At 44.2% G+C, this 12,901-nt stretch overlaps 1 protein-coding gene across 39 annotated transcripts in view; it reads left to right on the forward strand.

The window, feature by feature from the left end:
* The window catches only part of LOC100068071 (phospholipid-transporting ATPase FetA), a 129,300-nt gene that overhangs the window by 110,210 nt on the left and 6,189 nt on the right, over positions 1 to 12,901 (forward strand). For 22 of the 39 annotated variants that reach the window (XM_070250637.1, XM_070250619.1, XM_070250626.1 and 19 more), the window contains 7 exons: positions 2,646 to 2,834; positions 3,551 to 3,666; positions 7,031 to 7,255; positions 9,347 to 9,458; positions 10,732 to 10,837; positions 11,229 to 11,376; positions 11,923 to 12,106. In XM_070250637.1, the coding sequence (XP_070106738.1) occupies positions 2,646 to 2,834; positions 3,551 to 3,666; positions 7,031 to 7,255; positions 9,347 to 9,458; positions 10,732 to 10,837; positions 11,229 to 11,376; positions 11,923 to 12,106 (1,080 nt within the window). The remainder of the gene's footprint in view (positions 1 to 2,645; positions 2,835 to 3,550; positions 3,667 to 7,030; positions 7,256 to 9,346; positions 9,459 to 10,731; positions 10,838 to 11,228; positions 11,377 to 11,922; positions 12,107 to 12,901) is intronic. The other 17 variants (XM_070250640.1, XM_070250645.1, XM_070250623.1 and 14 more) reach the window with 1 other exon arrangement.

The raw sequence follows: 12,901 nt of genomic DNA on the forward strand, positions 1-12,901 counted from the left end.
AACTTTCTAATAGGGAGCGTTGTCCAGCAATGGAATGGATAATCAAAATAAGTAGTGAGCTCCTTAGTCACTGAAACTATTCAAGAAGAAAACAACCTGTTGGTCTTAAAGGAGAGTCACTAATTGGCTAGGGGTCAAACTTGATGCTGTCTAGGGAGCTTTTGCTTTTGAGACTCTGTGATGTTCTGTCACAGAATTCATCTGAATTGTCCCCAAGATCAGCCCTATTATCTCTGACAAGACTTCTTGAATGATGAGTTGAATCATCTTTTTGTTTCACAATTTAAAGGTGTTGACTGAAATAAAGAGTCTGGGTGATGCTAGTGAAGGAGGTTATTCAGTAATCAGCATGAGGAGTTTGAACCCTGAGAACACATTTCAGCAGAGCGCTCTCCTGGAACGGCTCCGGGGGGTGGAGTTTAAGTGCAGCTTGGATCTCTCACAGACTGGTGTACATGCAGGGAAGAGGAAAAGAAAAAGCTTACAACTAGAGCTAACATCGTGCCCATCTTCCTCTACTTTATACATGGGCCGCCCGGGCCGCCAAAGCAGAACGTGCGAACATAACCGCTGTGCCATCGGTCTGACCCTACAACTAGATTTTTTTAAAAAGGGGTAGAGTACATCTGAGCTTTTCCCTGGATTATACATTGAAGGTAACGTAAAGAAGAATTCCGGGGCCCCTGGTGCACACATTCTGCTTCGGAGGCCTGGGGTTTGCCAGTTCGGATCCCGGGTGCAGACATGGCACCGCTTGACAAGCCATGCTATGGTAGGCGTCCCACATATAAACTAGAGGAAGATGGGCATGCATGTTAGCTCAGGGCCAGTCTTCCTCAGTGAAAAGAGGAGGATTGGCAGCAGTTAGCTCAGGGATAATCTTCCTCAAAAAAAAAAAGAAAAAGAAGAAGAATTCCTTCATTATCCATCAAACAAGTTCAGAGATGCTGACTTTATGTGTGGAGGGAGGCAAGGTGGAGGGAGGCAAGGACCAGGGTCACTAGTTATTCATTCAATCTCTAAGAAATGCACCTGTGAAATGTGAGAGCAAGGTACCCCTTTATCCCTTCCTGTTGTGGATCTGTCCAGCTGGCGTCTCCAGTCATGAGGTGTGGGGTTCAATGTCATTTTGACATGGCTGAAGGTGGCCTGCATGGCCGCTTCATAGGGCAGCGTGGATTTTATTCTACTGACTTAAAATCCATGCACTTTTCTTGTTAGATTCACGTGTTAGACCAGGGAGAGGGATCCCAAAGATCTGTCCACAAAGGTATCTCCATATATCCTAGTTTCTTTAGTAATCAAATATGACTGTGTCGTCCATGAATTTATCCAGACCGTTTTTAGAAACAATGAATGAGAAATGACTGATTATAAATTAAGAAGACTCTTTTTTCTTAACAAACAATTTAGGCAACCAAAGAAATCACATCCTTTAAAGTCACTGTACTCTTAAAGTAATACTACCATTAGTAACACCTTATATTTGTGTATTACTTTACAGTTTTACAAATTTCTTTCATTTATATTATCTCCTACAATCTTCACAACAGCCCTCTGAGGTAAACAGAACAAGAAAAATGATGCCAGTTTTATATAGAAGGAAACTGAAGGTAAAAGAGCTTAAATGACTGGCCTAAAATCCTTTAAGAAGGGCAGAGGTGAGATAAGACCCCAAATCTCATGTCTCCTGGTCCCAAGGGCTCCCACCCCGCCACAGGCCTCTCTGGGCCTGACATTCCAACAAGTTGCCATTACTTGAAGCATATTTGGACTTTTCTTTGTTTACTGCCTTGAGTGACAAGGTAGGAAACACATAAGAAAATAGTCTTATTGTCCCATAGATACACCTTATATCTGACCTAAAATTATACTCCCCCACCTACGTTATTCACAAGTATAAGACTCTGATGATGCGTCACCCTTCTTCAAAAGCAAATTGACCTTCAGAGGAGAAATAATCCAAAATATACCTCAGGTAGTGGTGATGTTCTAAAAAGAGGAGTTCCAGAAATGTCTTGAGTAATATCACATTGAAAGACTGATTCAATAGAGGGAGTCATTTAGCTTCCCAGAGTGAGAGTTTCAAAGGTGACAATACTCACGCATATGTATTTTTTCATTGTTAACTAAACAATCCATCTTGCTTTCTGGCAGCAGTGTTTAGCAAAGTGTGGCCAGTCTTATGCAGGAGCACTTTATGCAAGACCACCTGCATGAGACTCACCCTGGAGAGTTGTTACAAATTCGATTTCCTAGGCCCTCCTCCCAGGTTTTGTGATTCTGGATTCCGTAAGTTTGAGTAGTGCCCAGGAACCTGCATTTCAAGCCCCCTGAGCCATCTTTACCCACTAAAGTTGGAAAGTAACTGCCTATGTTTTGTTCGTTTGTATACATGCGTGTACCATGTACCCCTGTATACTAACTCGGGTCTGTGAAATGAGTTGAAGATATTGGGGAAAAAAAAACTGACCTGATCTATGTAACCTGGCCTTTTAGGGCCAGGCTCGTGAGGAAGCTTTGAAGAAAGACGTCCCCTCCTGGGCTCCATTTTTATGTAAGCCACTTGGAAGACAGTGTGACTTCTGGGTGGACTTCAGCTGCACATCTCTGTGGCCTCTGGCTGCCCTCTTCTCTCCTACCAGGTGAGCTGGTGTACCAGGCTCAGTCCCCAGATGAAGGTGCCCTGGTCACTGCTGCCAGGAACTTTGGCTTTGCATTCCGTTCTCGCACATCTGAGACAATCACGGTAGTCGAGATGGGGGAAACCAAAGTCTACCAACTGCTGGCTATCTTGGACTTCGACAATGTGCGCAAGAGGATGTCTGTTATTGGTGAGTGCCCCTTCTAGTCGGTCTTCTTCTGTTATTTGTCTTTCATACATGTTTACATGTTGACTTTTTCTTCATCTACACACAAATGTTGTCTCCTACCCACATGCCTTCTCACAGGTACTATGCCTCCAAGACAAGCACACAGCCATTCCCACTTTCTCTCTCACATATCCTTTATATTTTCTCTTTTACACATATTGGGGCTTGCTACCTTATGCTAGGGCCCTTCTTCAGTATTCCTGGGTAGTAGCTTGTTAGAATCCTCAAAGCCAAGATAAGAACAGAGAATAAATATGTAAAGCCTGAACTTGGAGTAAAAGATAGGGGCAGACAATATAGGGAAAATTCATACTATCTTGCTCTCAATTACTTTGGGCCTCTGACTGAAGAGGAAGGTCATTCTTCATCCTTGGTCCTTACTAGGTGTAGGCCTTGGTCTGGAACTTGGACTTGAGAAGCTAAATGTGATTCTGCGTCAGAGTCTTCCACAGGTGATATTGAACCCATGGAAGAACTGGTTCCATGAGGTCCTCTCTCACTCTTACCAGCCCTTACTGTATCACTTATCCTGTGTGACCACTCTTTGAGTGCTTAGCCCCCAAACATATCAGGAACAAATGTCATGGGAACAGCTTCCTGACATCTCTCAGTTGCCTAGACAAGTTCTTGTAACAATGGGCCTCTGTAGCTACTTTGCTTAATTTGCTTATCCTTAGTGAGGACACCTGAAGATCGGGTAATGTTGTTCTGCAAGGGTGCAGACACCATCGTTTGTCAGCTGCTTCATCCATCCTGTAGATCCCTCGGAGATGTGACCATGGAACATTTAGATGTAAGTGTTTGGGTTGCGGGGGGGGGAAGCTGTGGGCGGTTCTGTGTATCTGGATATGTGTCTACATATGTGTCCCTGTGTCGGTGTGTTTTTGTATGGCTATATATTGGTGTCTGTGTCTCTTTCATTGATAGAACAATAAAAACTACCTCATTCTGTGGGATTCTTACTGACCACATTTCCAACTTCTATGTCAAGGAGTTGGACGGCACAGGATCCCAGGGGCATGACAAGGATTGTGTCTATGAGAGCACTTACCACAATCAGAATAGTTCTCTCTATGATTCCTGGCTCAGGAGGTCCCATGGTCAGACCTAGAATTTGCTTCAGAATAGGGCCTGCTGACACAGGAGACCCCACCCCACTCACCATGATAGGAACAGACTGCTTTTATGGCCTGGAGCAGAGAGTGCCAGACCTGGGCTGTTGAGGGGACTGTTTGATACCCTCCTCTATTATCCACAAGATTAGAATCCCCAAGGCTATCTCCCCCTACCTTCTCTTACCCTAGTTTCACCCCCTAGGATTTGAGATGTACCAGAAAGAGAGAGTGGCTCCGGTCTGCTGGTACTAGAAAGGAAAACCACATCCACACCCTCTGGGGTTTCTCTTCTTAAACCTGGATATATAAAGGGTTTGGGGGAATAGGACAGGAGATGAGATGGGGAAGGGGCAGATCAGAAAAATATTTTAAAGAAGAAATAGATTGGAGAAAACGCTATTTTATTAGGCCATTTTGGCTTAACCCTACATTAACACATAGCCAGAAGTCAGAGAACAAATGGCCAATAAGCACATGAAAAGATGTTCAGTGTCATTAGCCATCAGGGAAATGCAAATCAAAACCTCAAGATATTACTTCACACCACTAGGATAACTAAAATCAAAAAGATGACTAGACGATAAAAAGCATCAGCAAGGATATAGAGAAATTGTAACCTTCATCCATTGCTGATGGGGATGTAAAATGATGCAGTCATTTTGGAAAACAGTTTGGCAGTTCCTGAAAAAGTTAAACACAAAGTTGTCATATGACCCAGCAATTCCCCTCCTAAGTTTATTCCCAAGAGAAATGAAAACACATGTGAACACAAAAACTTGTACCTGAATGTTCATAGAGCATTATTTATAATAGCCAAGAAGTGGAAACAACTCAAATATCATCAACTAACTGATAAATGGATAAATAAAAGGTAGTATATCCACACAATGCAGTATTATTCAGCCATGAAAAGGAATGAAGTACAGGCACATGCCGTGACATGGATGAACCTTGAAAACATTATGCTAAGTGAAAGAAGCCAGTCACAAAAGACCGCATATTATATGATTTCATTTATATGAAATGTCGAGAATAGGCAAATCTGTAGAAACAGAAAGTAGATTAGTGGTCGCTGGGGTCCTAGGGGAAAAGGAAATGGGACTGACTGCTAATGGGTACAGGTTTCTTTTGGGGTGATGAAAATGTTCTGGAATTATGTAGTAGTGATGGTTGCTGGCTGGTTTATGTGATGGTTTATGAATATAATTTTTTTAAAAACCACTGAATTGTACACTTTAAAAGGGTGAATTTTATGGCATGCACATTATATCTCAAGTTTTAAAACAAGTCAGTGAAGTGTCCCATACAGGATGGCTCTTATGTCTTATACTGGTTCCCAGAGGCCACAGTGTTTTTTATGGGCTAGTCTGAAAACTTCTCTTATCTTTTAACCTTCCAAGACACATGAATTAGGGTGTCAGAGAACATTTCCACAGACTAGCTTCAAAGGAGGTCCTAAAACTATTTTAGATCTTTTGGCCTGCTTTCTCCTACCAACCTTAACAGAGACTCACAGTGGAACCTGACTCCACTACAATGTGTTAATCACTAATGACAAACCTGTGAACCCACTCATGCAGAAGCACAGCTCCAGGCCCTCCAAGACAGGGCTCAGCAAACAGGTCGTACAAAAACAATTCGCCATCAGGATTTCCCCCCAAGCCCTAGTCTGCCTGCCACAAGAGAAGAGAAAAACACACAAGTAAGGAATAAGAAATAATGTTAACACAGGCTGCTATATTATTTGCTGAATGGATGAAGAATCTGTCAGTGTGTGGTTAAACTTATCAAGTCCCTTTATCAGTATCCTGTGCAAAATCAGTTTCTGTCATATTTCTTCCTTATTAAGAAGTCTCTGAGATTGTCTCTCAGCCTTCTTTTTCATAGCTTTGCCTGCCAGCAGTATGGGGGTTTAAGAGATGGCATTCCCTATACATGTTGCCTTATGTTAATTTCACGTGACAGCTAACATCAAACGCTCAGGAGTTCCATAGGGAACTAAGAGCAAAATATCAAGATGACAAATTCTGTTTCTTTTTGCTCTTATAATGCCAAAGTGAATTATTTTGAAGCTCACTTTAGCAGTGATCATGTAGAATTGTTATTCATGTGCAATTCTCAATGCACAAAATGTGCTTCAAACCCACCCTCAGTTGGATATGAGTTCTGCCCTAAGCCACTGACACTCTCATCAGCTCTCCTTATGACCTGGAGTATACTTCTGCAAGGGACCTAGCTGTGGTTAGTTAGGATATATCGATGGCCAATGAGCAAAAGATGCTAACATCCAGTGAGCATTTCAGCAGTGGCCTCATTAACACTGCAGGCCATGGTTAATCAACTGAGCCTACCAGCTATAGATGAATACACACATACATGTGCTATTTGAGATGCCCATTGGATACTTGATGACGGAACAGGGAGAGAGGAAAATAAAATGAATGTATGCTTGTAAAAAATAGTAACACTTTTGATTTGTTGTTGTTGAGGAAGGTTGGCCCTGGGCCAATATCTGTTGCCAATCTTCCTCTTTTTGCTGAGGAAAATTATCCCTGAGCTAACGTCTATGCCAATCTTCCTCTAATTTGTATGTGGGACACTACCACAGCATGGCTTGATGAGCAGTATATAGGTCCACACCCGGGGTGTGAACCTGTGAACCCTGGACCACCGAAGCAAAACATGCACACTTAACCACTACACCACTGAGCCAGCCCCTTGATCATTTTTTATAACAACTCCTCCTTTTTACTTTATTACTCCATTCATCCTCATATTATAGGCATCATCTGTAGGAGGTGAATTATTATCCCAATTTGATAAGAAAGAAATCTAGAAGGTTTGATTTTTCCCGGGGTCACATAGCAAATTACCTAACTACAGGTAGAAGCTAGAACCTTCTATTTCAAAGAAGTATTCTCCAACTTTACCCCCAGCTACACTGGCCCCATCCTTAGGGCATTTTGAGAAAGCTTAAGAGTTACTTTCTGGTGAGGCTAGGTACAAGCCCCATCATACTAACCATTGAACCCTATTTTGCAGGCAGACAGGGCCTGTGAGGTCAGCCCAAGCCTACTCAGTGCACACACACATGTCTTCCAGGATTTTGCCATCGAAGGTCTTCGTACCCTCATGGTGGCCTACCGAGAACTGGACAATGCGTTCTTCCAGGCCTGGAGCAAGAAGCACAGTGAAGCCTGCCTGTCTTTGGAGGATCGTGAAAATAAAATATCAAATGTCTCTGAAGAGATTGAAAAAGACTTGATGGTTAGTGTGAGAAAGCCAGGGACAGATTGGGGGCGGCATCAGGGGTGACCGCAGGTCAGCAGACTGAGCAAGGGCTCCGAGAGTGGCCTCCAGCAAATTAATAGGTTCAGGCTCCCTCTGGATACTGGAATCCAAGCTGATTCAGGATATCCTGGATCTTTGAAATCCACAGATAATGAAAAAATATACTGGTTGTAAATTTCATCTTTCTGGTAGTGTTTCTTAGCCCAAAGCTGCTCACAGAAGCTAAGTAATCTGGGAGAGATCAGGATCTGAATAATGCACAGATTAGATAATTCAGAAATAATTGATGAAATAATCAAGACAAAATATTCACTCGTTCATTCAACATAGTTCTTCAGTGCCTGAGCATGTAACAGTACACAAAACAGATAAAAAGTAGCATGTATAGTATGTTAGATGGTGAAAAGTGCTATGAGAGAAAATAAAGCCAAGAAGAGAGCTAAGGAGCATCAGCGTATGTGTGTATGTTGTGGACAGGGCAGAGCATCGTTTCTGTTTTACACAGGGGCTTAATCTTCACTGTGAAGGGGACACCTGAGCAGAGACCTGGAGGAGGTGGCAAGCCAAGCAGATCTCTCAGGGATTAGCTTTCCAGGCAGAAGGAATGGCAAGAGGAAAGGCCCAAAACAGGAGCAGGCCTAACTTGTTAGTTGAACAGCAAGGCAGGTAGTGTGGCTGGTACAGTGTAAGTGAGGAGGTGAGAATAAAAAGACATGAGGCAGAGAAGTAGTGGAGGGGCCTGATGGGCTGGGACAAGGACTTGTAATGAGATATGAAAAACCAGAGAAGTGATATGATAGCTTTTAAATGACCTCTCTGGCTGCCATGTTGAGATTATACTGTAGGGGACTCAGTGCAGACCCAGGGAGACCAATTAGAAGGTAGCTGCAATAGTACAGGTGAGAGATGATGATGCCTTGGGCCAAATAGACGTAGTGGAAGTGGTGAGGTATGGTCAAATTCTGTTTTTGAAAGGTAGAGCCAACAGCGCTTGGTGATGGATTAGATTATAGGATATGAGAAAAAGAGAAGGATGACCCCAAAGTTTTTTTTGTTTGCTTGTTTGTTTTTTGTTTTTGTTTTTGTGAAAGATTAGCCCTGAGCTAACATCTGCTGCCAATCCTCCTCTTTTTGCTGAGGAAGACTGGCCCTGAGCTAACATCTGTGCCCATCTTCCTCTACTTTATACATGGGATGCCTACCACAGCATGGCTTTTGCTAAGCAGTGCCATGTCTGCACCCGGGATCCGAACTGGCGATCTCCGGGCCACCGAGAAGTGGAACGTGCACACTTAACCCCTGCGCCACCGGGCCAGCCCCAACCCCAAAGTTTTTGACCAGACTGATACAGACTGTCTCTGCTCTAAAAAGAGAAATTATTGATACTGAATGGGAAAATTTAGAGATCCCAAAGGTCATAAATCTGCCATCGTCAGTTCTGTGGTTAGTATTTCTAGTCTGTCCTTCTAGAGGCCTAGCAGAAATCAGTCAGTAGTTTGTCCATCTGTCAGTTTCTCATACTCAGTCTTGGTGCCCATCCCTGTGGTCTGCACTGTTGGCTTATCAGAGAGAGAAGGCATAGTGTTGGACCAAGATGCTTTTAATCTAGCGTAGGAGAAGGGCTTGAAAACCCTAGAGAGCCCCAGTAGGTACAAACAAATGAAGTTCATCCAGGCTGTTGTAGGAGTGAAAGAAAAACTGGAGTGGGATATGGGATCCCTTGTCTGGGACCCTCTGCTTCCGGAGACCAAAGCCAGGAACTGTGCTATGAAGCAAGGGAAAAGTGAAAGCATGTTGAAAAACAGTTTGGAACTGGCACACAGCTTCATATACGACTTGTGCAAGTCTTTTGCCCTTTGGTCCCTAAGTTTCTGTGTTTCTAAATTTGATTTCAGTGTGTGGTTGAAAAGCTGCATCTGTTGAGAGAGTTTTACACCACTGGGGTCCTCATATCAGGACAGAGCCAGCTTCCTAAAGAGGATGCTGAGGTGCCAGCTGAGTTGTTGGGTAGCACTAAATGCTGTGACTCTCTCCCTTTTCCTCACTCACCGATATCTCTGTTCGAAGCTGTTAGGGGCCACAGCCATAGAAGACAAGCTGCAGGATGGTGTACTTGAGACAATCATCACCCTGAACAAAGCCAAAATTAAAATGTGGACTTTAACTGGAGATAAGCAAGGTAAAGGGGAGCTCCTCGCTTGACTGATCCTCTTCCCTGTCCACCTTAGCTATTTCTTCTTTTTCTTTTTCATTTTCTTTTTTTCTTAGCCATTTATTTGACAAATACTTTATAACCCAGGGTAAACCCTTACAGGACCCCCAGTCTGGCATACAGTTTGCTAAGCATATACTTTATGCCAGATGTTGTATTAGGCATTGAGGACACAGAGATGAATCAATCAGACATGACCTCTGTTATCCAAGAACTCACAAGCTAAAAACTTGAGAGTTGTCTTTGACTGTTACCCTCTGTCTTGTCCCAAAGATTCATTCTCTCACCACGTTCCACCAATTCTTCTGAAAATCCTTTTGACTACGCCACCACTCTAGTTCAGACTTTGTCCCTGTTTACTTCTGCAGAAACTTCTGAACTGATCTCTGTCTCTTGCTCTCATTAATTTCAGTATAGTCTACATACAACCATCAGTTTAATCATCCTAAAATATACTACTTTTATGATGTTATTCTGCTCAGGTACGTACAGTGATTTCACATGGTAAAGCTGAACTCCACAGTCTGGCCTGGCAAGACCTTGACAACCTGTTGCTACCTACACGTCCTTATCTCCATCCTAACGTGACCATTATCTTCAGCATGTCCCAAACAAACTAGTTCCTCCTCTGGGACCTCTGTTTGAGTTGTTTTCCCATTTGAAATGTTATTTTTCTTCTCCTAAACAAGTCTCACTTATCCTTCAAGGCCTTCCTTCAAGAAAGTTTCTATGACAATGGCAGTCTCTCCTCTGAAGTTTGATAGCACTTGCAGCCACGGTTCAGAACTCAATTTTTTACATTTTTTTCCTTAATGTGAATTTATTCCAAATTCCAGATTTCTTGGTTTAAAGACTACAACCTAAACATATCTCAGTCCCCCATAAAATCTAGCATAGAAATGGGCACAGTGCTGTTCAAGGAAGTACATCGTGATTGCCTGGAGAAGTGGGTACAGACTGGAATTGCTTTAAGAAACAGGAGTAGGCTTTGTAGAGAAGGCTGAGCCAGAATGATCCTAATTATTGATGAGTAACTCGCAAGTCTGTACCAGGTAGACAGTCTCCTGTGGATTTTTGATGATGGTCTCCACTGACTCGTTACACTTTGCCTGCATCGATGGCAAATGTGGACAAATGGGCTCTGCAGCCCACTGTTGGTCCCTGTGGACACTGTATACCATGTACACTGTGAAGACCTGTCCAAGCCAAAATGCGACCTTGTGTTCCCCCTTCCCTGCAGAGACTGCTGTGAACATTGCCCATGCCTGTAACATCTTTGAGGATGAAATGGATGAGATATTTATCGTGGAAGGCAAGGACGATGAGACTATTTGGCAAGAACTCAGGTACAGATGGGAAAGCTGCCACAGCCCGTCCCTGGACCCAAGATTTCCCACCCATCTCTTTACCCAATATGGCCCCCACCATATTCTGTGCCAGAACGAAGAGAGGAGAAAGGAGGAGGGGAAAACAAAAAGAACCTAAAATATTCTGGAGAGGTTTGTGAAGAAACATTAGGGCTCCAGGAGTTGGAATGTGGAGGCTGGAAAAGTGTGGTGTGGGGATGTCAGGGTTGTACAACAGTGGCAGGTCTCAGGAGGCAATCGAGTCTGAGGTCCTGGCTGATGCTTTGCAGAGGCTCTGTGTTCACCTTGCCCACGTTCATTCCAGGACACATTTTCCTCCCTGAGCTCTGCGTCTTCAGGTCAGGCACTAACCACTGCTCTTGGCTTTCAGGTCAGCAAGGGCCAAGATGAAACCTGAGTCTCTACTGGAATCAGACCCAGTAAACAGTTACCTCACCATGAAGCCCAAAATGCCCTTCAAAATACCTGAGGAGGTGCCCAATGGCAACTATGGCTTGGTCATCAATGGCTACAGTTTGGTGGGCAACACAGAACTACAACTCTGTTTTCTTCCAAGGAACCTTTTTCTTAGGTCCAACCCACTTCAGGGAAATTTCAAGACCCTTTTCCTATTCCATGAGTCACCTTATTCCCCGTTCAGGTGCCCTTGCCTGACAGATACCTTTCCTAGCCTTCTCTAGGCAGGAATAATGAGGAAAGAGAAGCCAAGGGCATATTCCTTCCTTATCCAGATTCTTCACTACTGATGTTGCCTGTCACTTAAACGAAGGGGGGAAGCGAGCAGGACCAGGTTCTCCAATAAGTCACTTGGCCTTATAGCCCAGGCAACTCATTTGACCCAGTGAGAGACCCTGACCAGGTTCCCACTGGAGGTTGGGTCAGATGTGAGCGTGCCTAGAACTGACTTGGGGGCTTGGCCTTCCTTGGGGATGGAGCACCTTGGGAGCAGCTATGCCTGACCTGGGTGGTACAGGAGAGTATGGAGAGGAGGAAGGGCATAGGAAGGTCCTGTCCTGAGAGTCCTTTGGGGCAACCTGAAATGTGGCTGTGTCCTGGTGATGCAGGCCTATGCTCTAGAAGGGAACCTGGAGTTGGAACTGCTACGAACGGCATGCATGTGCAAGGCGGTGATCTGCTGTCGGATGACACCCCTTCAAAAGGCCCAGGTGGTAGAGCTGGTGAAGAGGTACAAGAAGGTGGTGACACTGGCCATCGGGGATGGGGCCAATGACGTCAGCATGATCAAAGGCACGTGATGGGTGGAAGGCAGTAGCCCCCAGCCGTGGGCTTGCCCTTTCCTTCCTCCATGGGCAAAACTGATCTGGGTGGCACTGTCTTGCTGGCTCACTCCTGCATATCTTATGTATTGCACATGTATACTATTTTGCAACTTCATTCATCCTCCTCTACACCTGCCTTCTCACTTATTTGTACATGCGTACATCAGCCCATATCCACAGGCATACACACTCATTCAGATTCATGTACTTATGCACTTCATATTCATATATACGCAGATACACACGGCTCCAACAAGAACACATGCATATATTCACAGAATAACAGGCTGTACAACTACCACACCATCTTTCTGAGATAGTGTCAAAGCCCACAGAAAGGACCCCGGGCAAGAGTCACAGTCTGTGCCTTTTTTGAAGGCTGTAGGCGTGAGCATTGTTAGGCAGAAGACAGGGCTCCCCAACCAGGGAAGTAGCTGTGAGGCCCGGATCTTTTCCTCCCTGAGGCACTGTTCCCAAAAGCTTGCTCTTACTCCCCTGACTGAAGGAGAAAATCAGACTTACTGATGCTTCAGACCAGTAGGAGCAAATGGCTGAAACTGGTTTTAATTTCAGCTGAAGGTTGTTTGCCTCCAGCGTCTTGTGGTTCTGTGAGATGTGGACAACGTCTAGAGGTCCTCTAGTCCAACCTCTCTCCCCTTACAGGAAACACTAGTAGATATTCCAGCCTCAGCTTCAATACTAGGAAGTGTTCTTGCTCTCTTCTGCAGTTTCTAGAACCTCTTGGGTTTTTAGGGCCTTAGAA

This window comes from Equus caballus, chromosome 25 (assembly GCF_041296265.1).
Source record: "Equus caballus isolate H_3958 breed thoroughbred chromosome 25, TB-T2T, whole genome shotgun sequence".
NCBI lineage: Eukaryota > Metazoa > Chordata > Mammalia > Perissodactyla > Equidae > Equus > Equus caballus.